Source organism: Bos taurus, chromosome 17 (assembly GCF_002263795.3).
Source record: "Bos taurus isolate L1 Dominette 01449 registration number 42190680 breed Hereford chromosome 17, ARS-UCD2.0, whole genome shotgun sequence".
In the NCBI taxonomy this organism is placed as follows: Eukaryota; Metazoa; Chordata; class Mammalia; order Artiodactyla; family Bovidae; genus Bos; species Bos taurus.
Genome location: NC_037344.1, coordinates 6527078 through 6554370, shown reverse-complemented (window position 1 = coordinate 6554370; position 27293 = coordinate 6527078). Strand labels below are relative to the sequence as shown.

The window sequence follows — 27293 nt, the reverse complement described above, 5'->3', positions numbered from 1 at the left end:
TCTATGACTTCTATTAATCTCCAGCCCTGCCTCTGTCCACTTTCCTATTTAAGGTGTTGGCTAAGGCCTGCTTTGTTTTAGCAAAGTCTCAGAATTTGGAGAAGCGTTAATATTATATACTCTATATAAGGAATAAGCATAAAACTATTTCGCTATTTTTCTTATTTCCCAACTTCAGTTATTCCCCCCAATTATTACAGTTCTGTCTGGTTAAAGTATTTTCTCCTCAAGGTCTTATCAGATTGGCTGAACTGGAGAGAGTGGGAAGACAAACAACCAGTATGAATGAGGTGGAAAGAGATGCCCTCAGGCATAATAAACGGGGCGCCAGCTTTTTGGAGGACGACTTTGCAATAGAGATTAGATTTTTCTTTTTTTCTTCTGCAGGTAACTTCATGGGCTGACTCTTGCTTCTCAAAGGTCAAAGAGGAAGGGCATCACAGTGGCTGCCTCAGGTGCTGTTGGATATTTTCCAGTTGAGTGGCGGCCAAGTCTCTGGCCTCCTCCACAAAGGAGGGGTCCCTCCCCAGTCAGCTTCCAGAGGCAGAGTGGAGGCCATGCGCTGGCTCCACGGCGCATGCTGCCCAGCATGCTCTCAAAGCTGTCTCAGAGACTGTGACACATACTAAAACATACTGCCTTTCCTTCTGTAATTCCACGTCGGGACAATTCACATCACAGCAACGTACAAGTATGCAGGAAGAGTAATAAAGAACACACATATATTTAGCATAACTTATAATAGCAGAAAATAAAGAAAACCTAAGTGTTCAGTCAACAAGGGCATGATTTTTTTGGCCTAATTTTCAAACTATACTATTTCTATACTGTGTACTGCTATGTAGCTGTTCTAAAGAAAAGTAATTAGGTTGGTATATATGGGCACAGGAAGTAGAAAAAGTTTGAGTAGGAAAAGTTACGTTGCATAAAAGAATACTTCCGCTTTTTTCTGTGATGTAAATATACATCTGCACAGATACGTATATACAAACTCCACACAAATATATAGGTACAGGCAGAAAGACAAGGACCCCACACAAATATATAAGCATAGGCAGAAAGAGAAAGGAGGACAGAAAGAGACCTGGAATGATGTTCAAAAACCCACGACTCGCTAGAAGTAGAGAAATGAGAAGGAAACTCTACTTCATACATTTTTCTACTATTTAAATTTTCAACAATGATTAAGGAAAAAAACAATCATATATTATATTTAGCATGCAGCAGAAGAGGGAACCAAGCCTATTAACATTTTAATAATAACTATTAACTCTCGGTTTCTTCCCATCTGCCTGCCTGCCAAGAGAGAAGGGGCGTTCTCTCTGTTCACATGTGCACTAGATCTAACTGTCTTCCAGGGCAAGTTTTATGAACCAAATGGAAAGCTGTAGCGAAAAAAGAGCAGTTTGGTTAGATTAATCGCAGCTGAAGATCAGGCAACAAAGTCCACTAACCAATGGATGGATTGCAGCCTCAAGTTTCAGTGGCTCTCCAGCCTGGGGCCTTGGTCCTCACTCTGCAGGACTCAGGCAAAGTGCAAGTGCCTCAGATCTCTGCATGCTCCTGATAACACAGTCACTGCCTTTCCACCATAATCTGTCTTCAGGACTAAATGGTCTTTTCACTTGGCCTCAGACACTACCTCTGTGGTCCTCTCTGGCCTTGGCATCACCAACAACTGCATCCTCTCCACGATCTCAATGTGAAGCATTTCACCTTCCCAGCACACGTTATCTTACACTTCTTATGGCAAGAATGCCACTTCCAGTATTTTTCAACCCCATTAGGATTTATAATCCACTGATTTTTTTACCTCACTTGACTCTCTACCCTCCCCATTCTTAATTTCCCTCTTTTCCAGTTTAAATTCCTGATTTATCTTTATAATCATTCCTTTCCCCTCCCACTTTCCCACACGATCATCAGAAATTCTCAACTTCATCACCCTCCTGCTCCCCCCATGCCTCCAGCCCTTTGCTGAACACTGCATGTAAACACACAACCTTGCCAATTTCACTTCAAGTGGGTACTTTCTGTGCCCAGGAGTCACACTGCTGTTTCTCCGGTCCATTCATCTCCCACACTCAGTTCACTTCTTAAGTCCTCAACACTTCCCTTCCCATCCTTAGCAGATGATTTCTTTCCTAGTTCACTAAGGAAATGAAAACCATCGGTAGACAATTTCTACCACCACATTTCCCACCAACCAGCATCTGTGCCCACATGCTTGTTTTTTGGGCTCGTGTATGAAAGACGGGTCTGTGCTCCGGTCTAAGCATCCTCATCCTCAGTGAGTTAGGCTCAGTCCCCTCCTATCTCAGGGACACAACTTCAGCAACTCTCCCACTTTCTCTCCTGCATCATCAATTTCTCTCTCTCTGAGATAATTCCATTAGTACACAAACATGACGTAATTTCTCTCATCTTAAAGAAAAATGAGAAACGCTGTTCCACCCAGGCTCTTCTGCCAGCTGTGCCTCTACTTTCTTTAACAACAAAATTACTCTTAAAAATTGCCTGCATATTTGCCGTCTCCAAGCTCTCCTCTTTCTCTTGAATTCACTTCATGATACCAAACCCAACGGTTGCTTCTTTGTTGTTTGCAGCGGTCAGCAGCCAATCACTTCTTCCTTCTTGAAACACTTGCTGCGCTTGGCTTCCAGAATACTACATCAGCTCTCTGCCTTCCTCTCCGCTACCCACTTGGTCTCTTATCAGTTCCTGCTTATCTCATCTAAACTTTGGTCTGATCAATCCTTAAAACTCAGAGGGTTTTATTTATGCTCATTCCCTAGGCAACCTGACCTCATCTCTTGGCTTTAAATACTATGACATGCTGACACCACCCTAATCTAGCACTTTACTCTGCGGCAATCTCCTGATAACAGATTCGTATATTCAGCTTACCTAGTGGACATCTCCAGCTAGACAATCTGACAAGTGTCTTAAACGTGCCTATAAATGAACTCATACCCCTCAACAACCTGCTCCTCCTCCAGGTGCCCCAGCTCAGTAACTGGACAGTCTCCACTTCAGCTGGCTCAGGCCCAAAACCTTGGAGTCATTATTGACTCCCACCCACAACCAATCCATCATCATGTCTCATTGGTTCTGCCTTAAAAATGCCACCAAAATCTGCCACTTCTGATCACTTCTGCCTCCATGGCCTTGTCCAAAGCCACCATCACCTCCTGTCCAAATTATTGCAATGGTTTTCTGACTGGCCTCCCTGTTTCTACCCCAACCATTCTCCACTCAGTAGCCAGTATGATCCTTTGTAAGGCCAAAATCTTGCCATTCTACTTAAACTAGAAACCAAAGGCCTTACAGTAGTCTCTGAGAGTCCATGTGGTGTGACCCTACCCCAGTTTGACCTCACTCCTGTCATGGGAGCCCCTTGGCCACTCTGCTGTAGCTTCAGTGTTTCTCAAACATCCCAAACACACCTCTGCTCAAGAGCCTTGTAAGTTACACTCTGGGCTTCAATCCTTTTTCCCCGGTTAACCCCCTGGCTCACTGCCTCTCTCCTCAGATTCCTGCTCAGAAATCACCTCACCGATGCCTCCTCTGAACCACTCTATTTAAAAGTGATGCCCACTCCAGCAACCCCGTCTTGTTTAACTTTTCTAAGAAGTTGTCATATCTGACCTAAAATTAAAATAAAAAATCCATGATGACAAGGCTTTTTCTATGTTGAAAGTGAAAGTCGCTCAGTCATGTCTGACTCTTTGCAACCCCATGGACTACACAGTCCGTGGAATTCTCCAGGCCAGAATACTGGAGTGGGTAGCCTTTCTCTTCTCCAGGGGATCTTCAGGGAAGCTCCTTTTCTATGTCATCATCCTTCTATTCTGGAACAGTACCTGGCACAGGCATTGAACACATGACTGCTGAATAAATGAGTTCTGTCTCCTGGTCTTGGGAAGGTGCTGTAGTGTGGAGGCAGAGTTCTAGACCATGAATCAAAAAATCTAGATTTAAATCTGATTATTAGACTAGGAGGGCTTCCCTGATAGCTCAGTTGGTAAAGTATCCGCATGCAATGTAGGAGACCCCAGTTCGATTCCTGGGTCGGGAAGATCCCCTGGAGAAGGGAAAGGCTACCCACTCCAGTATTCTTGGGCTTCCCTGGTGGCTCAGCTAGTAAAGAATCCACCTGCAATGCGGGAGACCTGGGTTCAATCCCTGGGTTGGGAAGATCCCCTGGAGAAGGGAAAGGCTACCCACTCCAGTATTCTGGCCTGGAGAATTCCATGGACTGTATCATCCATGGGGTCACAAAGAGTCGGACATGACTGAGCAACTGGCATTTGCACTAGACTAGGAAACAGAAGCAACTCCCAGCTTTGCTAGTGCACAGTATGATACAACTGCTGCTGCTGCTGCTAAGTCGCTTCAGTCGTGTCCGACTCTGTGCGACCCCATAGACGGCAGCCCACCAGGCTCCCCCGTCCCTGGGATTCTCCAGGCAAGAACACCAGAGTGGGTTGCCATTTCCTTCTCCAATGCGTGAAAGTGAAAAGTGAAAGGGAAGTCGCTCAGTCGTGTGCGACTCTAGCAACCTCATGGACTGCAGCCCACCAGGGTCCCCTGTCCATGGGATTCTCCAGGCAAGAGTACTGGAGTGGGGTGCCATTGCCTTCTCCAATGATACAACTAGTTAAGTCATATAATCTCCAAGGTTCTTAGTTTCATTTATAAAATAGAGATGAAAACATACTCCCTTCCCAGAGTCACTGTGTAGATGACAATGTTATGCAAACATAAAATATTGTCAAGCTTCTGTAATATCATGTTAAACTGTTTAGAATCAATTCAACATTTATAGACACTAGTTTATTCTTTTTGTTAAGCAAAAAAGAAAAAACCCCAACTTGAATTATAACCAATACTAAATTGACCTTTCCTCTGTAGAATTTTTAATTGTCTAATTTATTAATTATACACATTAGTACTTTAATCATAATATTTAACTGCTGGCCTCATGGCCATAATTAATTTTGCTTTCTATTCTGAAACCTTATCTGTTCTAAATAGAAGAGACTTGATATCTTGAGATTTTGGGTACTTTTTTTTGACTCTGGATTGTCCTTCAGTCAACAATCAGGTAAAGCTGAGGTGGGCTCTCACAGACCAGCAACATCAGACAGATTCATTAGGAAACCTTTATTTATTCTTTATCTTATTTAGGAAATAAAACATCAATAAAAAGTCAAGATAGTCCAAAGGGTATGCAGAGAATGTGGACCTCACCAAAGCACAGCTGGGGAGAGCGGTATTTGAAAGAGGAAAGAGGAATCTTCTCTAAATTCTACTTTTATTTCAAGTTACATAACAAGAAATAGCAACACTTCTTTTAAGTTAGTTCATTTCATCAGAGACATGACTTTACCATGACTCAAAATGATGATATCATGATTTGTGAGAAAAAATATAAAAAACAAGAAATGTTCTCAGTCACCTATAAAGCCACTTACTGTGTTAACTTCTGTGCTTTCTACAATATTGTAACAAACTCACTGAATTAACTGACAATGGGGAAAAAAGTTATTTCCTGACTAAAGGGTATAGTTCTTATTATCAGATAAGATATGAGACGTGAGCTAAGTGTGCTGCGTGCTGTGCTTAGTCACTCAGTCGTGTCCGACCCTTTGTGACCCCATGTTACTGCAGCCCACCAGGCTCCTCTGTCCATGGGATTCTCCAGGCAAGAATACTGGAGTGGGTTGCTATTCCCTTCTCCAGAGGATCTTCCCAACCCAGGGACTGAACCCAAGTCTCCCACATTGCAGGTGGATTCTTTACCATCTGAGCCACCAGGGAAACCCACCAGGGAAGTTCACCCTGTTTTTTTGATCAGTTTTTCCCCTGTGCCTTGATCTCTTGAAAGCTTCAAGTTAAATTAACTATTTCAGTAATTATAATAATACCATCCTTGATATTTGGAAGTATAATCTCTTCTCTTTATTCTATAGGCCTTCTAATCTCATTCATTTTTATCTTACTCATGATGCCCTTCTGTGCCAAGCAATTGATATGGAACATTAGAGTCTCAGTAACTGTTTTGTCATGCTGCTGCTGCTAAGTCATGTCAGTCGTGTCCAACTCTGTGCGACCCCATAGACCCCACCAGGCTCCCATCCCTGGGATTCTCCAGGCAAGAATACTGGAGTGGATTGCCATTCCCTTCTCCAGGGGAATCTTTCTGACCCAGGGATGGCACCCGGGTCTCCTGCACTACATGCAGTTTCTTTATCATCTGAACTACCAAGGAACAAAAGTTCTCAAAAATCAGTCTGTGGTGAAGCCAGGAATGAGGCTTGGCAGCCTGGGCCAGCCCACAGTGCTCTGTCCTCGGCTCCCAGAGCCACCCGCCCCTCCTTTTGTAATGAATAAGGTACCAAGTACAAGTGAGAATCTCCAGAGTTACTTCCTTATTCCACCTCTCTCAGACCAGAGCGTCAGCTCCTTGAAGGCAGGCACGCCCACGATGCCTGCCCCTTTACAGATCTGCTCCACAGTTAGCACAATACTTTGTACACCATAAAGACCAAGTATTCCCTGACTTAGGAAGCCAAAGAACCAATTACAACAGGTAGAGACCGAAGCACAAAAGGGCGAGCGAGAAAGCAGAACATATTGGTCAGCTAACTGACTGCCTTATTTCCTCTTTATCTTATCAGTCCTATAGCTATTCTCAAGGCCAAGGACTTGGGGCAGACCTCGGCACGGCCCTTCATGACCCAAGTTCAGGGACTTGCCTCAGAAGGTCACGACGGGCTGGCGCGGCGAGTGGCTGGGGGGCAGAGAGTGGGAGTAGGTGGGAGCAACTAGGCGGGCCCCTGAGACGGGGCAGATGAGGCAGAGGGAGCCTGCGAACTCCGCCTCGGCCCACCCCAGGGTCTCTGTGCCAACCAAGCCCTGCTCCTCCTAGCACCCACCCCCACTACCCTTCCTCCCTCCACAGGCAGGAGCCCCCGCACCCTGGACCGCCTGGGCAGCAGGGGGCGCTGAGGCCCTGGCTCCTCCCCCGGGTCCTGCGGCGGCACCCTCCAGGATCTGGCTGGACAGAGTGCGGACCGAAGGAGAGGGGGAAGCCCAGGAGCGCCTGAGAGGGGGAAGGCGGTTCCGGCCCCCTCCTAGGCTGCTGCCTGGATCTCGCCCTGGGATCCGAGTCCAGAAAGCAGGAGGAGACTCTGAAGATAGAAACATGGGCCCTGCGGGCTGCGTCTTCCTGCTGCCTCTTCTGTTGGGGATCTCAGGTGAACTCGGGGTGAAGAGAGCCCTGGCGGGGGCCTCAGGGGCCCTTGTAAATAAGAAGCCATCCTGGGGGTCCCCCACACTGCCCCCTTTCTCTCTGCAGGCACAGATGAGGAGGAACCCAAAGATCTTGTCAAGTCAAGTAAGGCGCCGCCTCAGGGTCCACGTGCCCGGGGAGCACGGGAAGGGGCCTGGTGCCGAGGAGAGGACACCGGCGTGGGGAGGCGGGGCGGGGGCAGGGTCCCGGGGCAGGCCTCCAGGCCTCTCTCCTCTCCGTCGGCAGTCTGCGGGCGGCCCGCGGTTTTATCTGGCATCGTCTCCGGCCTGGAGGCCAACGTGGGGCAGTGGCCCTGGCAGGTCAGCATCCGCCAGGGCTTGTCTCACGTCTGTGCCGCCTCCCTCATCTCAAAGCAGTGGGTGCTGACAGTGGCAAGCTGCTTCCGGTGAGTGCGGGCCCTGCTTAGGGGAGACCCATCAGGGAGGTGGGTGGCTGGGGCTCCTGGGCTAAGCGCAGAGGAGTCTGTCCAGCACTGCCCGAAACAGTACCTGTTCCTAAGAAGGAAATCCAAATGTTTCCTGCCCTAGCTCTCAGTTCAGTACTAGGCAGGGCTCCTCACATTTGAAAATCATCTTGACTGAAATGAATGTCTAAAAAAGTTTCCCACCCTCCCCCATCTAATTCTCTACCCACGTCTTGACGCCATTCTGGGTGCATGGTTCGGAGCCCTCTTCCCTCTCTCTAGGTGGCCCTCCTATTCCTGTGGCTTAAAAGGTCATAGATTGGTTGATAGCATCCACATTTTCATCAGCAGCTCTTAACTAGTTCTGGTGCATTTCTATTCAGCTGTCTCACTGCTATCTCAAAGACAACGTGATCAAATGAGAACTACAATTTTACCGCCACCAATATCCCAAACCTTTCTCTCCCTTTCTTCCCATCTCATGCGATAACATAGCCAGTTGCTCAGAAACATGAAGCCTCACTTTCCCTTACCCTCCACATTCACTGCAAACACTTAATTCTTCAGTTTTACTTCCACAAAATACTCTTGACTCTACACAGCTGTCCTGGACCACTGCAACAGCATAATAGGTTTTTTTTTAAATTGGAATATAATTGCTATACGACATCGTGGTTTCTGTAGCACAATCATGTGAATCAACCATACGTATACATATATCCCCTCCCTCCCAATTCTCCCTCCCAGCCCCTCATCTCACTCTCACCCATCAAGGCCATCACAGAGCACCGAGCTGAGCTCCCTGTGTTAGCAGCAGCTTCCCACTAGCTGTCTACTTCACACATGGTAGGGTACATATCCACGTTACTCTCTCCATTCATCCCACCCTCTCTTTTCCCCCTCTGTGTCCACCAGTCCCTTCTCTATATCTTGCCTCTATTCCTGCCCTGCAAATAGGTTCGTCAGTACCCATATTCAGTGTTTGTTTTTCTCTTTCTGACTTACTTCACTCTGTATCACAGGCTCTAGGTTCATCCACATCACAACAACTGTTTTTTGCTACCTTTATGCACACAACAAAGTGATTTTTTTTTTTTAATCAGAAGCAAAATCATGTCATTCCTTCCTTCAAATCCTCCAGTCACTGCTCAGGAACCTAGAATAAAATCTGTAAGCCATGAATTACCAGGGATCTGCTTATCTCCACATCAGCCCATTCCACTCCAGGTGTATTTCTATTTCTAGAAACTGCAGAGCTCTTTCCCAGCCTCAGTGCCTTTGCATATGCTGTTTCCTCTGGAATGCTTTTCTTTATAGCTCTTCACATAGCTGACTCCTGCCCTGTGGGACTCAGCTGAAAGGTTCTCTGTTCAACAAGACCTTCCCTGATCCAATTCATAGGCTCTTCCCTCATCTTTTACTTTCTACCTTAAAATCCTGTTGATTTTCTTCATAAGATTTTTCACACTTAAAAATTTTATCCTTGTTCACTTGTGTGTTGTCTCTGCCTCCCTCCCTCTCTCCCAACCTCTCTGTCTTGACACAGACATACAACCCTTGAGACCAAAAGCCCTATGACAGCCAGATGCTAAGTTTCATTTATATATTCAGGAGATACTAAGCACTTATTGAAGAAACGATGCTTAGCCAGGTGAAAAATGCAACCTCCAGAACTATGGGCTCTGCTGGGGCTGAGGCACAAGAAACCCATGCCACTTGTTCTGCTCCTTCTCAGGTCGAAGGACACCAGAAAATATGAGGTGCTGGTGGGATCACTTCAGGTCTCTGGCTACCAAGGCTCCAAAACAACGATCATCCCTGTGTCCAGGATTATTCCCTACCCCGATGTCCAGAGACACGCATCTAGTGCCATCGCTGTGGCAGAGCTGGCCCGCCCACTTTCCTTCAGCCCCCTTGTCCTGCCCATCTGTCTCCCGACATCAGCAGTCCAGCTGAAGAACGCCACCTCCTGCTGGGTGACTGGATGGGACAATTCTGGGATATTCCAATGTGAGGATAAGTAGACTTTTTGAGCTTGGTTTGCTCCACTGGCCTTCCCTCCCCCTACTCGCTATCCCACTCCTGGCGCAAGATACGGTGCACTCTCCCTCTCCAGCAACTGATCCGAAGGACTGCAGACTTCAGTGCTCCTCTAACCCCCAGCTTCCCTCTGCGTCCTCCATACTTCTGCTGCTAGAATTACTCTGCTTATTGGCAGCAGCTTTTGCTCCTATTTCACAATACTGCTAAGACCTTAAAAGTGAAAAGGCCAAGGCACTGAACTTAATGCGAACAGAGTTCTCAGTTCTCCTCCAGCACCTGGTAGAATGTATGTGGGCTGGCGGACGGGGAAGCAGACATGAACATGGATCCTCAGTAGGTCCCGAGTCAGACTGAGAGGATTTCACACCAGCAGTCTTGACTCTCTCAGTATATCAGATCCACCTTTTTACATTCTATGGAACATAAAAAGTACATGTCAAAGTCAAACAACATAATCTCACATCTTCATTATCGTATATTTTCCCAAATCAAAAGATTCTTTGGCTCTCTGTGGTATCTGAGCAGGAACAACTGCCTTTAGTCTTGTTCAGACCTAGGGACTGCAGCCTTGAGACCATGTGCCAAATCAGAAATCAGAGTACTGCTTATGATGGGGGGCAGAAACTTGAAATCAGAGATATCCCTGAAAATTAAAGGCATGAAATTGAATCCAAAGCTGAAAGTTGCTTCCTAATTTTTAAGACAGCTTTGCCTTTTTGACCTTACAGCTATGACACCACCTTACACACTAAAGGAGTTAAAAGTGCACCTCATTGATCTCCAGACATGCAAGAAATATCAGAAAGAAAGCTTGTTGCGAGGAGTTGAGCCCATCAGTGAAGCCATGATTTGTTCCCGGTTCCCAGTGGGGCAGCCAGACGCATGTATAGTAAGAATCCCTTCCCACAGGCATCTCTCAAGGCCCCACCTGTCCCCAGCATGCTCCCTCCATGTCTCGTAGCTCTGTGGGCCCGGGTGAGCCCAGGAGTGCCGGGACAGGCCCAGACTCCACAGCTCTTGGCTGAACTATGAGTCTCTTGCCCTGTGCATGCCTAGCCATACGTTGTCTCTCCTTCAGGCCAGGAGAGGAGATCCCCTGATGTGCAGAGTGAAGGACTTCTGGGTTCTAGCAGGAGTGATGAGCTGGGGATCAAACTGCATCGGAATCGATGAGCCTGGAGTATTTACAAACATCAGTTTCTACAAGTCTTGGATTGAGAAGTCAGCCGTCTCACATGCTGACCTTTCTGCTACCCCCAGGTCAGACTTTTCCAGGTTCTTCCCGGTAATGCTTCTGCCTCTCGTATTCCTGGGGCCACCCTAACTAGCTGAGGGAGAAAGAGGAAATGCTGTAAGTTGAGGTTTTGAGGAGAGATTTTGAAGATTCAGCAAGAAAGAAGCAGGTCAGCTACCTCTAGGCACAGCCCCCAGGAGCCAAATCCGCTTGCTGCCTTGTCTCCTACAGGTCAACATGGAAAGCAAGGTCCCCCCGTGTGAATAAAGTTTGGTTGATTCTATTATTTCTCATATTCATTTTTCACATGAAACTGGAGTCAGGGCCTGGGGAAATACAGAAGCAGAGAACTTTAAGGCTGAAAGGGATCTGGAAATCCCTGACCCAATCAATCCCCCACATTCTACAGAAGCAGCAGCTAGGGTCCAGAGAGGTGAACTACCTTGCCCTTGGCTGAATTCAGTGAAAACCATCCAATCTGGGACTAGACTAAGTTCTAAAGAAAAATCAGGGACTCAGAAGACTAGCAGGTTTCAGTGGAAGCACATTAGGCAAGAGGAGCCTAGCGCAGCATGTTAGCTATCTACTGCTGTAGATATAACTGTAGATAAACTGGAGACAACATTTACTATCTCTCAGGGTCTGTGATGGAGAAGGTAATGGCATGCCACTCCAGTACTCTTGCCTGGAAAATCCCAGGGACGGAGGAGCCTGGTAGGCTGCAGTCCATGGGGTCGTGAAGAGTCGGACACTTACTGAGCGACTTCACTTTCACTTTTCACTTTCATGCACTGGAGAAGGAAATGGCAGTGTTCTTGCCTGAAGAATCCCAGGGATGGCGGAGCCTGGTGGGCTGCTGTCTATGGGGTCGCAAAGAGTCGAACACAACTGAAGCGACTTAGCAGCAGCAGTAGCAACAGCAGTGTCTGTGAATCAGGGAGACTTAACTAGGTAGTTCCTGCTAACGGTGTTTCAAGAGGCTGCTTGCTGCAAACTGCAGTCATCTTCAAGTTCAACTATTGACAGGAAGAACCTGCTTCGGTGTCACACTCAGAGGCCTCTCTTCGGGGAGAGAGGGCAGTTGGCTTCACACACAGTGAGTGATCCAAGATAAAGTGACAGAAAACACCCCAAACGGAAGCTGCAGTCTTTCTATAACCAGAAAGACATCTCACTTCTGCTGTAGTCTATTCTTTAGAAGTGACTCGACAAGGTGTAAGTATCAGGAGGCAAGAATCACTGCAGACACAATGGCCATCTTCTCCAAATGCAATAGGGAAGGGTCTGGAGGTGAAAACTGACTGTTTTCAGCAGTCAAACATTAAGCAGAGGCCTGGGGCGGGGCTAAATTGAAGTTTGGGCAGAGGGTATTTCTGAGTCTCCTGTTCATCCCACTGAGAGCACTGCACGGTTGTGTGCAGAGAAGGGTCTAAGAACAAGTCTCACTAAGAACTGTATGGCTGCTTGCATCCCATCCTTTTCTTGATATATGAAGAGCTGCTAAGAACACAAGATTTTATGCTGGCCAGCAGTGAATCAATTTATCAATTTCATAAGATACTGATTAAAATGATTCAGGATATTCCATATTACTAGACAAATAATAGTGAAAAACAATTAGGAGTTTCAGGAAGATGGTAAAATGAACAGCAGCAAAGTGAAACATTTCTTGCTCAAATTTCATTCAATACCAATAAAATCACTGTTTGAAAATGACAATTTTCATTAATAACTGCAAAGATAAGATAGTTACATAAAAATTAACTATAAGATAGTTACATAAAAATTTTTAAATTACATAAAAATTAATTTAAAAAGTTAAATCTGGGCCATCAAAAATCCTTCCATAAATGAAGAAAATAGTTAAGAACATTGAAAAAAATTAATTTCCCAAATGCAAAAATTATGCAAAATATAAGCAGGATTCAAAGACCAATTATAATCTATACTCAACACTGTGCATGTTTATAAGATGTCAGGATTTATTTTTTAGACAGCACTACAGAACTGCAAGCAAGGCATAACTGACACTGGAAAAATGCTTCAGCAAAAGATGAACTTATTAAATATATGAGATACTAAATAAGTAAGAAATGACAAAAGAATATGAGTGAAGAGGATGGATCTAAAGATCCACCCTAGGCTGCAAAAGGAGAGAGACTCTTAGTCTGATGAAGATAAACTTTGTATTTATTTAGAAAAACATGTTCTATTAAAGCCAAGAAATCAAGTAAAGAGATAAAAACATGTTTTAAAATCATAAAATAGTTGTAAGTTACTTTAGAAGTTGTTTGATACAACTCTCAGGTCAAAGTGTTAAGTTTGCTTGTTTCACACGCCGGATGTCTGACATGATACTTTTTAATACTGTAGCACTGGAAAACTAACTAACTGCTCAAGGACCTTTGGTGATGGGGGAATGGGAACTACACAGCACCGCCCTACCAACTGCTCACCAAAATCTTCAAAAACTGAAACTTAACAAGTAAAACATACACATAATGAATGAGACGAAAAGAGAGTTTTCTGTAGAAAGGATGCACAAAATATCAGTAAATACATGATTCTGTGTTTTAGGAATAAGCTAAACATGGAGATTTGGGTATAATCTCAAGGCAGCATACCAGGAATGAGACCATACCAGGGAAAGCTTAAGTGTTACCAACAGTATTTGGCACTGACTGCAGAAGAACATCATTAGGAAGAGGAAGGGTCTCCACATGGAATCGAAGAAAACAAAAGCCAGATGCCTTTGTGTTCATCAGACCCTGGGCTGTTAAAGGAGAGAGACTCTGAGTCTGATGAACATAAACTTTGTATTTATTTAGAAAAACAACCTAGTTCTTTTTAAAAGGGATATTTCATCCTCTTGAGTGAAATGCTTGTAGAGATTTGCCAGTTTCACTTGTTCTGATCTTTGAAGCCTCTTCGAACCATCACTCTTTTTTACTAATTTGGTTTCCCTACTCAACATCAAGAAGGTGTGCCCAGGTAGGGAAAAATGAAAATGCCAAATGAAAAACACGAATAGTCCTCATTGCAAATCAACATCCTGGTTTATGCACAAGTCTCTTAAATTTTAGTGAGTCAGTCTCTTGAATTTGATCTATTTTAGGTGCTCTGACAAGAATTTCAGAATCTAAAAAGCTGAGTCCAGAGTCTACGCTGAGATGACTTGAGCCAAGTCCTGCTGCCTGCCAAAGTGGTTTCTCTGGGTGTCATGACATCTTTATCTCACCTCCAACTATGGCAGGAACTTGTATTCACTTTATATCTTCTTTGTATCAATTACTATACTGGCCACTTTAACAATTATCTTATCTGGCCCTAACAACTCAAGAAGGCATTATTTATTCCACTTTTACAAATGAAAACACACACACACACACAACACCTGAGGACCAAAGAGGTTAAGTAACTTGCTAAGTTCACACACTGAATATTTAACAGATTTATTCAGGACTGTCTGACTCAAAAGATTCAGCTCCTTCCACAATACCAAATTACCTCCATTCACTATTAGTAAGCTCTATTAAAGACCTGTGTACAACTCCAAAATCACACCTGCCCGTTGATTCTAGTTATTTGTACCTCTTGCTATATTCCATCAGAAATTGACTGCACACAGCTTTACTTCTTCTGAATAGGTGAGAACAACCTTGAGAAGAGAAAAACTGCTGTCATCATCTTCCTGATTTTCTAACAGTATCTATTATACTGTATTGAAAGAGAAAGTATCAAATCTTATTTTCTAAATAACAAAATGAAAGCAATAGACTAAGAAAGCTAGCTGTCAAAAGGGAAAGGAAAAATTCATTTATTACAAATTCAAGTGAATAAACAAAAAATATTTTACCTTAGTGATCAAAAGAACAGAAGCAACTCCTGCAAAGGGAGACTGATTAAAAGGCAGCAGGACCCAGGGCACGTAGGTGGGAGCTCAGAGCAGGACTGCCCCTGTGGAGAAAGTGAGTGCAGGCCAGCGAGGCAAAGGGCAGGAAGAGGAAGAGGGCTGTCTAGAAGCTCGTGCAGGCCTTGGCCCTGACATAAATGCCAAGCATATGCGCTAGTTCCAAGACATACTGGTTAGTGGAAACTAAGACCAAACTGGATCTTTCAATAGAGGGCATAGCTGTCTGTTGCTGCCAGGCCAGGGCCTGCGACACACTGGCTGGAGAAATCAATAATTCTTTAGAAGACTTTCATAAAGGGATTTATCCATTTTCCAGTATGAGAGACTGATCTGATAGAAAAGAGACAATGGAATCCATCTACCTTTCCTGGAACCACAGATAAACAGCTAAAACCCCTGCAAATGTACTGCTGCCCCTGTTTTGTTCTCAGGGTGCGCAAGAGAAGACTGCAACCTGCAGCGGCATCCTTACTCTATAGCAGTGGTTCTCAACCAGGGGTGGTGACTCTGCACTCCACTTCTCCCCACCTGGTGACATTTCTGGTTGTCACAACTAGGGGTGGGTGGTACTCCTGACATCCAGCAGGTTAAAGCCAGAGATGCTGCTTAACATCCCCCGATTCACAGGACAGCCCCCCACAAGAAAGAATCACCTGGCCTCAAACATCCACAGTGCCAAGGCTGAGAAATCCTGGTCTATAGGCACCGTTAATATCAAAGCCATCACCAAGAGGACCTGCTTGACAGAATCAAGACAGGACTTAAAACTGGGATATTATTTCAACAAAAACACTAATAAAAACAGTGGCTACTATTTATTGTTTTGTGCTTAAATAGTCTAAGTACTTGCCCTGTATCTCATTTAATTCCTACCCAAATCTTGTGGGGTATTAGTAATTCCCATTTTGCAGAGATGAAAAGGCAACTAGGCAACAAGCCACGTGGCAACTAATAAAGCTTTCACCAACACCACCATGTTGCCACTTCCCAAACCAACAGAGGTATTTGAAGATAACGTTAATGATAGCAGAATAACAGTCTGGGAACAGAGAATCTAGGACCCAAAGATAGGGCATGATGAGACAGACACAGAGCTGGAAGAGTTATCTCCAGGAAAATCTCTAGAATGGACATTAAACACTTGCTCTTTTGCTTCAACTCGTACTTTCTTTCTTAGAAGAAGCAAAGGAGCATTAAAATGGGAGACCCACCCAAAATGTTTCTTGATAGCTAAGTCAAAAATAAGAAAGTATTTGTAGAGGGATAACAGAGGCAATAGACAAAGACAAATAAAAACAAATAGATAAGCAATTCGTAAGTCAATGTTACATCTGCAAAGAAACTTGGAGAGCATCAGCTGATTCTAGAGCCTTCATGGCACAACAGGAAAACACAGGCCTTAGGGGAAAGGTGACTTCTTTAAGGTCGTGCAGTCATCACCATGAAAATAACAGCACTGTAGGCTGAAGACCAGGGGAGATTTCTCCAATATGGTACAAGAGTTTAGCTTTTTGGTCACCCCATGAAGCTTTGTGGGATCTCAGTTCCCAGACCAGGGGTTGAACCTGAGACCATGGCAGTGAAAGTGCCGAGTCCTAACCAGTGGACCGCCAGGGAATTCCCAAGAGTTTAGCTTAGATTTAGAAAGGACTCATGGGTTCTCACTCTTGTAAGAATGGACATTTGCTTACATAACTCACTATTACTGTTACACCTATCAAAATTAACAATAACTCTTTCATACCAACCTAATACCCAGTTAATGATCAAATTTCCTTGATAGTATCAAAATGCTTTCTTAGAGCTGACGTGTTAAATCAGGATCCAAACCCCTCAAGTAATCACAAATGAAGACAACTAGATTTGCAAAACATCAATTAGGTTACAATATTCAGTCATGGCAGTAGGTAAACAAATAGAGGAAGGATTAATTTTTTTTGAAGTGTCCACTTCTAAAATCTGAAAAACGTGTTGCAAGAGGTAGACACCTTACTGTCCTGAGACACAGCACATGCGGCACTTCCCCACCACAACGGTCCCTGTGGCTGAGCTGGCCATATCCCTGCGTGCTCCTCACGCACGAGGGCACAGACGCGAGGGCATCATACTGCAAGGACACGTAGAGTCCAAAGCCATGAAACTACGGCCTGGTAGGAAAAGATCAGCTGTTCAAATTCTTTGGAAAAAACTTGAGTAGTTTACAGTAGGACAGAATGAAAAGACATGGAGGGTGGCTGGGCCATCCTGCCGGCAGAGGACCAGGGTGAGCATTTGGAACAGCTGCCCTGAGCTCTCGAGACGTCATGGATTCAAAGCCCCCGGCCAGCTCTGGGCTCCAGCTCTGGGCTCCATCTGTCCAAGCACAGCCCCAGAGGTCCTCTCACTCCGCTCTCCTCACTCTTCTCAGATACCTGCAGTGGTTTGCCGAGGCTGTCATAACAAAGTACCACAAAGGGGGCTTCAAGACCAGAAATGTGTTTTCTCAGTTTTAGACGTGAGAAGTCTGAGATTAAGAGGTCAGCAGGGGGGGTTCCTTCAGAGCAACGAGAGGGACAGTCTGATCCAGGTTTCCTGGGCCTTCTTCCCTCTCTGCGTCCGTCTGCATTCAAATGTCCTCTTCTTATAAGGACACCATCATACTGGGTTAAGGCCTATCGTAATGATCTCATTTGGGGCTTCCCAGGTGCTTAGTGGTAAAGAATCCACCTGCCAACGCAGGAAATGGTGTTCGATCTCTGGGTCAGGAAGATCCCTTGGAGAAGGAAATGGCAACTCACTCCAGTATTCTTGCCTGGTGAATCCCATGGAGAGAGGAGCCTGGCGGGCTACAGTCCATGTGTTGGCAAAGAGTCAGACACGACTGAGTGACTCAGCACACATACACACAACCACACTTTAACCTCAATTACCTCTGTTAGAGACACTATCTAAAAATCTGATCACGTTCTAAGGTATTTGGGGTTTGGACTGCAACTATACAACTACAGAGTGGGGAGATATATTTTGGCCCACACAATACCTTTAAAACAATTTCTCACTGTTTAAGCTAGTTTAAGTGAATCTATGTTGCTTATAACTGAATAACAATTACCAAAACAGCTACACTTTCTGGTGTTTTTAAAAATTATTATGGTGGTTTTTTTCAAAATTCATAAAAGTTTAAGATATAAGAGAGCAACAACATGCTTTAACACTACTAAATGCTGCCTCTGCAGACTTAGCACCTATAAACAATGGGGACAGGAAACGTGAAAGGCGCAGAGAGAAATTCTGTGGCAGAGGCAGTACTGAAGCTTTCCATTTCCTAGCAACCAGGAGTGCTGGCCGTTGACAGCTCAAAGGCAAGTCCGTCCCAAGGCTGCCACCAGAGACATCTTTCTCCCCAGGTAATGCCCCCTCCAGGAGGCCACCTGCACCCAGTCCTTTAGAAGTTCAAGGATCCAGCCTTCCCATCTCATTTCAGGGCATATTTGAAGGGCCATCCGAGCTCCAGAGCAACCTGTGGGATTGGCTGAGGCCTCTGTTGCCAATGCATCACGATGCTTTTGCCCAATCCTGTTTCCATTCCCCCCCATCCCCACCAAGGTGTTGATTCTAAGACTCCTTCCCAATAAACTGCACACAAATCTCTGACTTACAGTCTGTTTCCCAGAAAATCTAACTTGCAATACATTCTATGACTAACACTGTAAAGGAAGATGGAAAAAAAAAAATTAGAAAATATTAGCTGGGTTTTGGGTTAATTTCCTCTTTTTCATTTCTTTTGTGAAGAATCCTGCTGATCCTCCATTTCCTTACTAGAGACAGGGCTCCACTCCTTTCCGAGTCCTCCAACCTGCCCTGGGCAGCAGCAACTGTGCCCACCGCTCACCCCTCCCTGCCCCCAGAGGCAAAGGCCCCAGACACTTTGCCCTCCTGGACAGCAGGGGGCACCTCGAGCCCAGTGCCTCTCCTGGGTCCCACAGCTGCACTTCTCAAGTCTGGTCTCTTCAGCTCCTGGCCAGGGTGAGGACCCAGGAGGAGGCGGGTACAGCTGAGGATCCAACCAGGAGGAGAGGCCGGTCCTGCCCTCTTCTGAGGCTGCTCCCCAGCCTGCCTCACCCTGGGAGCCTGAGTCCAGAGAGCAGGAAGTGCTGACACTGAGGAGAGAAATATGGGTCCTGGGGGCTGTGCCTTCCTGCTGTCCCTTCTGCTGGGTGAGCCCCTGAGGTGGAGGTGGGGAGAGGCAGACGGTTTTTGGCTCAAGAAGTTACCATATAGACTACTAGGACACTGCACACATGAGATGTGACTTCTGAAGGGTGTGCCCTGAGAAAGTCTGAGGGGACCCTGTGTGCCAGGCTCCAAACAAATCAGGGCTCTTGGAAATGGCAGTAAACACAAAGATCCCTGCCCTGGGGAGGGGGGCGGGGTTACAGTCAAAGCCTGTAGCAAATATGTAAATTATAAGGCAGGTTAGAAAGCAGTAATACTGTGACCTGAAAGGGACCTCTAGAGTGTCGAGAGGCATTATATTTTAAACAGGGTGGATCAGGAAAGTTTCTGTAAGAAGAAGCTATTGGATCCAAGACTTGGACGAGATGAGTAATTTGGCTAAAAAAATCAAGGAAAATAGTAATTCAAGCAAATGGAACTGAAAGTACAAATGCCCGTCCTTGATTTCAGGAATTATATTGTTCATTTATTTTTCCAGCCCATGGTGATTTAAAGGCAGGATTGGCTGAGGGTAGCAAAAAGATAATAGGTAGCAGCAAAGAAAGAGACACAGATACTGCAAAATGCTAGTACAGTTGAAGAAAACACGACAAAAATAAACAGCGTATACACCTTAAAAACATCTGAAGGCATGAATGCATTTACAACCTCACATACTTGATATTCCTGAAGGAGACGGTGAATCGTTAAGTAAAAGTTGAATTATGTTCCATAAATGCTGCTAAAAAGTCACGTAAGTATGTAATTAGCAAGATTTCTAATAGGTAGATATAAAAATTTGGCCTATAACACGAATCTGAGAGATTGAAGTCACAGAAAGCCCTTCTATTCAGAAAACCTGGATATATAATAGGTGTTGTTGTATATTATATATGTGTGTTGTTATATATTAATGATGCAGTGTATTTGTTTTAGGGTCTTTCATATCCTCTTTCCAAAAGAAAACCCTCCAGTCAGGTGAGTGGTTTCCACTTGGGTCCAAGACTGCTGGGTTTGGAACTGGAATAGGACAGAGAATGGAGGCTAGGGAGGACTCAGGTCCTGGAGATGGATGGGAGTTTGGAGATGATGAGAAGACGGGGATCAGAAGGACAGGACAAGCGGACTTTCACGTTTCTCTCTCCTCTTCCTCTAGTGTGTGGACGACCTGTATACTCAGGCCGTGTTGTGGGTGGCAAGGATGCTGCCGCCACGCGCTGGCCTTGGCAGGTCAGCCTGCAGCTCTCCAACTCCCACGTCTGTGGGGGCTCCCTCCTAAGTGACAGGTGGATAGTCACAGCAGCACACTGCTTACAAATGTGAGTTCCCACTGGTGATTAGACACACAGAGGTAGGTTCTCGATAAATAACTGAACAAATGAACCAACAGACAAAGGCAAGTTCCAAGACAAGCAGGCAGAAGGAAACCTAGGTCATCCTGGACTCAGGACAGGGCACAGAGGTAAAAACAACAAAAAAAAAGAATGATGTAAGTGGTCACTATATTAGAAATTTTTCTTACTTATCACCAAATCACCTCCTACACACCAGTCAGGAGCTCTGTCTTAGGCTGTTTCGGGTCACAAACACAATCTGTGAGAGAAGCAAGGTACCATGTGGTGAGCAGCCGTGAAGAAAGATGTCTCCAGCCAACGGCTGATGAAGACGTGACAGCCCCTCTCTGAGTCGAGACTAGAGACGACACTGCACACCAGCTTCAGTATAGCCTGCTCAGAAGGAACCAGACTCCTGACGAACAGACACTGTGAAAGGTTTGCTGTTTGCAGCCTCTGAGCTTTATGGTAATTTGTTGTGTCACAATAGATGACATATATAAAGAACGAAACAACCAAACCCTTCAATAACAAAAAGTTCAAATAAAGTAATAACTTAAAAATGCTGAGAGAATTCCAGCTTAGAAGTCTACCCATATCTACAAACTGTCCAACAAGTGTGGGACAGAAATAAGACATTCTCAGATACACAAAGCACGAACATTTTGAGCAGCAGCTGTCATGAACAATTCCTCAGGAAGCCATAGTGAATATGCTTCACCAAAATGAAGGAGGGAAAACAGGAAAACATAGAATAAAAAAAAAAACAAAAACAGAAACAGAATACAACACAGAAGAGAATCCTCAAGAAAATCAGAAAAAAAAGTACCAAGATTGGAGTTATAGGGCAGAGGTCTTAAAGAAAAGTATAGTATCGATAGAATGCCGAACAGTCTCAACATACTGAGAGACTTTCACTTTTGGCAGACAGCTGGGGAAAACTGATGAGGTAGTGACAGGTACACAGAAAACTAAAAAAGCAAATAAGTGAGACCGTATATTAGCTCCAGAAGAAGCAAAAAGTTTTACAAGAAATATAATTACAGTACCAAACATGGCCAGGAGGTGAATGTTTTCATAGTCACAAAACATACCTATTAAATACTAATATGACAAAAAGTTATCATAGATTAGGAGGATGATGAAAGGAAGTGGGTGAAGTGGCTGTAATTGTTGGTTCAATCCTCACCATGTACATAAGAATACAATGTTCTAAAATTGAAAAAACAATTAATGGCAATATATAGGGTTTCTTAAAAATATAGGGAAAATGCTAGAAGAAAGAGCTACCAGTTGAAAGTGATTGCCTTTGGATAGCAAGAATTGAGGGCAGCAGGGCAGAGGATGTCTGTCATTCATTTATTTTGTAAATCTTATGAAACTACTTGACATTTTAAATTACATGAACACACAGACACACACATATATAAACTTGGTGATTATATTTTGCTTTAAATTCTTATGCAGAAATAAAGGTCTAGTGCTCAGAAATCAAAACTGAAAATAAAACAATAACTACTAAGCATATTTGTGATGGCTGAAACAATGGAGAACAGCAGAGGTGACTAAGAGAACGAGGGAAAAACTAAGACAAAAGTCTGGCCGTTAGAATAAAAAAGCATACCACAGAAACAGTAGACAACAAAAGAAAGAGTGGCAGGGAGGTGGGGTAGGAGAAGAGGAGACATACAAAACCTAGGCCAAGCTGGAAGCAGCCTGGTTAATTCCAAGTCTGTTACCCTCCTTTCTTCCCTGAAGACTCAACCACACAAAGGCAGCTTGCTGTGACCCAGCTGTAAGCAGAGAAGCACAGCCCACTTTTATTCTCCTCTTTCTCTTCCGCTCAGGACACGGATTCCTTTCTTGTACACTGTGCAGCTGGGGTCAGTTGAAAGGGACAACCTCGATGAAGGCGTGATACTTCGTGTGAGCCAAATTGTCATCCATCCCACATACAGTAATGTCAGTGGAGACATTGCCCTGTTGAGGCTGTTCTCTAGAGTCACCTACAGTTCTTCCATCCTGCCCATTTGCTTGTCCAATGTCAAAAAGAAGCGGTTGATAATTCCAGACTCTTGCTGGGTGACTGGATGGGGAAAACTGAAAGAAGAAGGTGAGAATGCACACAACAAGGGGGTGTTTTATACATCACCTTCTTGTACCCACTTCAGGGTATTCATATTCTGGGCATTTCAATACTGTAGCAAAGATTTTCTACAAAACCAGATCAACCGACACTCTCCAGAAGTTTTCAAATAAAATATCTGCCTATTTATATGACTACTGCTACTGCTGCTAAGTCGCTTCAGTCGTGTCCGACTCTGTGCGACCCCAGAGACGGCAGCCCACCAGGCTCCCCCGTCCCTGGGATTCGCCAGGCAAGAACACTGGAGTGGGTTGCCATTTCCTTCCCCAATGCATGAAAGAGAAAAGAGAAAGTGAAGTCACTCAGTCGTGTCCGACTCTTAGCAACCCCATGGACTGCAGCCCACCAGGCTCCTCTGTCCATGGGATTTTCCAGGCAAGAGTATTGGAGTGGGGTGCCATTGATTATTAACCCATATTTCGGCTAGAATCTAGCTATACTGGTAAGAACAAATACTAACAATTTATATATATTATTTAACTACTTATTTTTTAATACTAACAATTTAAATACATAATTACCTCTCTGAAACAGAGGTTAACAAATCTGATTTGAAGTTTGAAAAGAGTCTGCTGCTGCTGCTAAGTCGCTTCAGTCGTGTCTGACTCTGTGCGACCCCCAGAGACGGCAGCCCACCAGGCTCCCCCGTCCCTGGGATTCTCCAGGCAAGAACACTGGAGTGGGTTGCCATTTCCTTCTCCAATGCATGAAAGGGAAAAGTGAAAGTGAAGTCGCTCAGTCGTGTCCGACTCTTAGCGACCCCATGGACTACAGCCCACCAGGCTCCTCTATCCATGGGATTTTCCAGGCAAGAGTACTGGAGTGGGGTGCCATTGCCTTCTAGTGCTTATTTAATCTGTTTTCAAAGTGTTGTGTCAACTCTTTGAATACTTTAGAATATTCACATTTTTACTTAATCAAAATATATCAGAATTTCTCTTTATCTAGAACATTAAGAATGCCCCAGATGGGCGATCAAAAAATCACAAACAGAATTTTTAATTATCCATTGTTTTAGATTAACTATGCCACAAAACTGTTCCATTAGCCAACAGGATTAGAAAGTGACTGTATTCTGCTTTTGGATTACCATTCCGAGATGTCTGCATATCATGACTGAATGTTGTCCCTACTGTTCCAGGTTACTTTTCCTTTCATTCCTATTTATCTCTACAGATGCTGATTACCCTACCATACTCCAGGAAGCAGAAGTACCCATCATTAAACGCCAGAAATGTGAAAACATCTATAACCCACTGGGCTCCTTCTTGCCACAAATACAGCCAGTCATCATGGAAACCATGATTTGTGCCGGTGATGTTAAGAAAGGGAAGGATACCTGCCAGGTTAGGGTTTGCTCTTGAAATTTTTAATTTTAACATGACATCTTAATTTGGTTCCAGGTTTGCCCATCTGTAAACAACAGTGAATTGGGAATCAGAAGACAAGCGTTCTTACAAAAATTCTTCTTTGCATCTGGATAAATCACTTAAACTTTATCTATTAATCTCTTCAACTATTGATCTAGAGTAATGCTAACCACTGGTGTTTGGGTTTTCAGAGTCTCATGTTTTCATAAATATATTAAGAGGTTAACATAGAAATGCCAACTTTTAAATTTTTTCAAGGAAGAAACATTTCATTGTACACTTAAAATGTGTCATTCCATTGTCTCCTGATCATAACTATCTGATGAAAAATCGGCAATTATTTGTGTCTCCCTCCATTGGGTGTAATGTACTGTTCTCTGGCTTCATTCAATATATTTTCATTCATATTGATTGTTAGAAGTTTGAATCATATGCTAGGTGTGGTTTTCTTTGTCTTTATCCTTTTTGGGATTCACTGAGTTGTTATTTTAATCCATTCTTTTCAGTTCAATTCAGTTACTCAGTCGTGTCCGACTCTTTGCGACCCCATGGACTGCAGCACACCAGGCCTCCCTGTCCATCACCAACTCCTGGAGTCCACCCAAATCCATTGATTTGGTGATGCCATCCAACCATCTCATCCTCTGTCATCCCCTTCTCCCCTTCTCCTCCTGCCTTCAATCTTTCCCAGCATCAGGGTCTTTTCAAATGAGTCAGCTCTTTGCATCAGGTGGCCAAAATATTGGAGTTTCCACTTCAACATCAGTCCTTCCAATGAACACCCAGGACTGATCTCCTTTAGGATGAACTGGTTGGATCTCCTTACAGTCCAAGGGACTCTCAAGAATCTTCTCCAACACCACAGTTCAAAAACATCAACTCAGCTTTCTTTATAGTCCAACTCTCACATCCACACATGACTACTGGAAAAACCATAGCCTTGACTAGATGGACCTTTGTTGGCAAAGTAATGTCTCTGCTTTTTAATATACTGTCTAATCTATTCTTTTACCTTTCATCAAAATTTGGGAAATTTTCGTTCATGATTTCTTCAAGTATTTTTCTGCCTGATTTCCTTCTTTTCTTCTTCTAGTTAAAACTAGAAGTTTATGTTATACCTTCTGATATTTTCACACAAGTCCCTAATACTCTGTCTAATTTTTACCCTTTTCTGTTTTTCAAATTTGATACTTTAAATTAACCTATATTCCAAATCATTGCTTCTTCCTTCCGCCATCTACATTTTCTGCTAGGTTCATCTAGTGAGATTTTTATTTCAGATATTTTTATTTTTCAGTTCTAAAACCACCACTTGGGTTTTACTTCCTCTCTTTTACACACATGCGCACATTCTTCTACATCTCTGCCAAAATTTCCTAACTATATATTCATTATTAAAAAAAGCAATCAATGTACAGTGACACAACTCCACACCCACTAGGATGACTATAATCAAGATAGATAATAATAAGGGTTGGCAAAGAATTGGAATCTTCATATACCTAGTTAAAATGTAAAATGGTACAGTCATTCTAGAAAACCTCAAAAGGTTAAGTATAGACTTATACACACACACACACAAAAGTATAGACTTACCATATAATTTAGAAATTCCACTACAAAGTAAACACCCAAGAAAAATGAAAACATACATTGATATAAAAATTTGTACATTATATTCACTGCACCAATATTTATAGTAGCCAAAAAGTAAAAAGTAAAATGTCCATCAACTGATGACTAGATAAACAAAAACGTGGTATGTCAATATAATTAATATTATTCAGTCATAAAAAAGGGATGGAGTACATGCACACACTATGAACCCTGAAAAGAGTATGCTAAGTGAATGAAGAGAGACATAAAAAGTCCTATTTTATATGGTTTCTTTTATACAAAATGTTCATAATATGCAAATCCACGGAGAAAGAAAGTAGATAATTGTTGGCCTAGGGCTGGAAGGAATGGGAGGAAAAGGTGACTGCTGAAGTGTATAAGGTTTCCTCAGGGGGTGTGACACAAAAGGGTTGTGGTGATGGTCAAACAACACTGTGAATATACAAATTGAACATAATAGTATGTGATTTACATTTTAACAAAGCTGTTACCAAGAAAACAGGAAGACTAAGAGACTATGAACTACTACCACCACCATTTTATATAAAGGAAAAATTACTTTAACACTAAAAATGGCAATAAGGACCTAAAAATAGAAAAATAAGGAGAGTTCCCTCAATGAATTTAACTTTAGTGAAAATTTCAAAATCTTTCTTTTTAATCACAGGTAAGTATTTTGAAACGATTCATATATTTAGCTAAGGTTTCTGCCAATTTCAGATTCCATGATTCTAAGTTTCTGGTGTCTCCCTCAAGTGGTAGGAGGTCCGGCTGCCTTCCAAGTTCTATAGCTCCATGGGCTTCACTGCTCCGTGGTAGGGAACCTCCACCCCTGATGACCACTCTCCTCTTCATGGCCCTTCTTCACTGTGCTCATGATCTTTCTCTCCTCTGCAGGGTGATTCTGGAGGGCCTCTGGCATGTCATATTGATGGTATATGGATCCTGATAGGATTGTCAAGCTGGGGAAGAGGATGTGGTATTTCTTTCCCTGGAATCTACACCAATGTGACGTATTACCAAAAATGGATTATGTCCGTTATCTCAAGAGCTGAGGTCTTGGGTGCCAATAACCTGAACTTATCTGACTTCTTATTCTCTATTGTACCGCTTTCTCTGGCTCTACTGGGACCCTCCTGTGTGTTTGGATCTAACATTTTACCAGGAGAGTAGAAAGTGTAGCTGATGCTGCTGACCAAGGACATGGCTAGGAAGGAAGGTGTGGAGAATAAGCACTCGGGGCAGGGAACTCACACAGTCATTGGGAACTCTGGATGACTTTATTAAAATAATTAGAAATGATTCTGATTTTGAGGTCCTTGATTCTGGAAGTAGGTTTTACTGGCTGGAATGCCTACAGCTGAGAAAAAAGAATGCCATTTTGTGTATGGCATTCTTGTCCTTGACAATGCAACTTACAAGGCAGGAAGGATGCCTTCTATGAAGAAGTATGTGGACACAAATGAATTAGTCCACAGAAGCCAGTAAGAAAAAAAAAGGCAAATAGTAAGGTCCTCAAGAAAGTACATTAAGGTTTTACTTGGTGCCCATGGGTCACATTATGAGTTTCTTACCTGGTCTATATTTCTCTTCTTCCTCTACTATCTTATACTTCCCCTCTGTAGCAAGGTATCAAATAAGAAATCCACGTATGTGTTTCAGTTCTGAATATTTCTGAAATTTTTAGTTTTTGAAATACTTACATGACTACCACCAAAAAT

At 43.7% G+C, this 27293-nt stretch overlaps 3 protein-coding genes across 13 annotated transcripts in view; 2 read left to right on the top strand and 1 right to left on the bottom strand.

Annotated features, from left to right (window-relative positions):
• Window positions 1–27293, bottom strand: part of SH3D19 (SH3 domain containing 19) — a 209590-nt gene that overhangs the window by 146368 nt on the left and 35929 nt on the right. The gene's annotated exons all lie outside the window — the stretch shown is intronic.
• On the top strand, window positions 7054–11281 carry LOC112442013 (serine protease 27-like). Of its 2 annotated transcripts, XM_024977536.2 has the most exons (6): window positions 7061–7262; window positions 7364–7402; window positions 7544–7703; window positions 9457–9731; window positions 10493–10653; window positions 10843–11281. In XM_024977536.2, the coding sequence occupies exons 1-6, from the start codon at window positions 7211–7213 to the stop codon at window positions 11086–11088; spliced, it is 933 nt and encodes a 310-aa protein (XP_024833304.1). In that variant the 5' UTR covers window positions 7061–7210; the 3' UTR covers window positions 11089–11281. The 2 variants fall into 2 exon arrangements, with proteins under 2 accessions (XP_024833303.1, XP_024833304.1); XM_024977535.2 differs by having other exon boundaries at window positions 7054–7262; window positions 7364–7703.
• On the top strand, window positions 18296–26874 carry PRSS48 (serine protease 48). Of its 3 annotated transcripts, XM_002694324.6 has the most exons (6): window positions 18888–19107; window positions 20042–20083; window positions 20262–20424; window positions 22287–22552; window positions 23762–23931; window positions 26470–26874. In XM_002694324.6, exons 1-6 carry the CDS (start codon window positions 19065–19067, stop codon window positions 26743–26745), a joined length of 960 nt encoding a protein of 319 aa, XP_002694370.2. In that variant the 5' UTR covers window positions 18888–19064; the 3' UTR covers window positions 26746–26874. The 3 variants fall into 3 exon arrangements, with proteins under 3 accessions (XP_015330836.1, XP_002694370.2, XP_059732217.1); XM_015475350.3 differs by having other exon boundaries at window positions 18296–20424; XM_059876234.1 differs by lacking the exons at window positions 18888–19107; window positions 20042–20083; window positions 26470–26874 and adding an exon at window positions 24462–24569 and having other exon boundaries at window positions 20159–20424.

Bases quoted from the DNA above. Each gene is read 5' to 3' on its own strand.
- LOC112442013 (XM_024977535.2), top strand. From the start codon at position 7,211: ATGGGCCCTGCGGGCTGCGTCTTCCTGCTGCCTCTTCTGTTGGGGATC. The intron at 7,704-9,456 runs GTGAGTGCGGGC...GCTCCTTCTCAG, and splicing joins ACAGTGGCAAGCTGCTTCCG to GTCGAAGGACACCAGAAAAT. The intron at 9,732-10,492 runs GTGAGGATAAGT...TTGACCTTACAG, and splicing joins CAATTCTGGGATATTCCAAT to CTATGACACCACCTTACACA.
- PRSS48 (XM_015475350.3), top strand. From the start codon at position 20,174: ATGGATGGGAGTTTGGAGATGATGAGAAGACGGGGATCAGAAGGACAG. The intron at 20,425-22,286 runs GTGAGTTCCCAC...TCTTCCGCTCAG, and splicing joins GCAGCACACTGCTTACAAAT to GACACGGATTCCTTTCTTGT. The intron at 23,932-26,469 runs GTTAGGGTTTGC...TCTCCTCTGCAG, and splicing joins AAGGGAAGGATACCTGCCAG to GGTGATTCTGGAGGGCCTCT.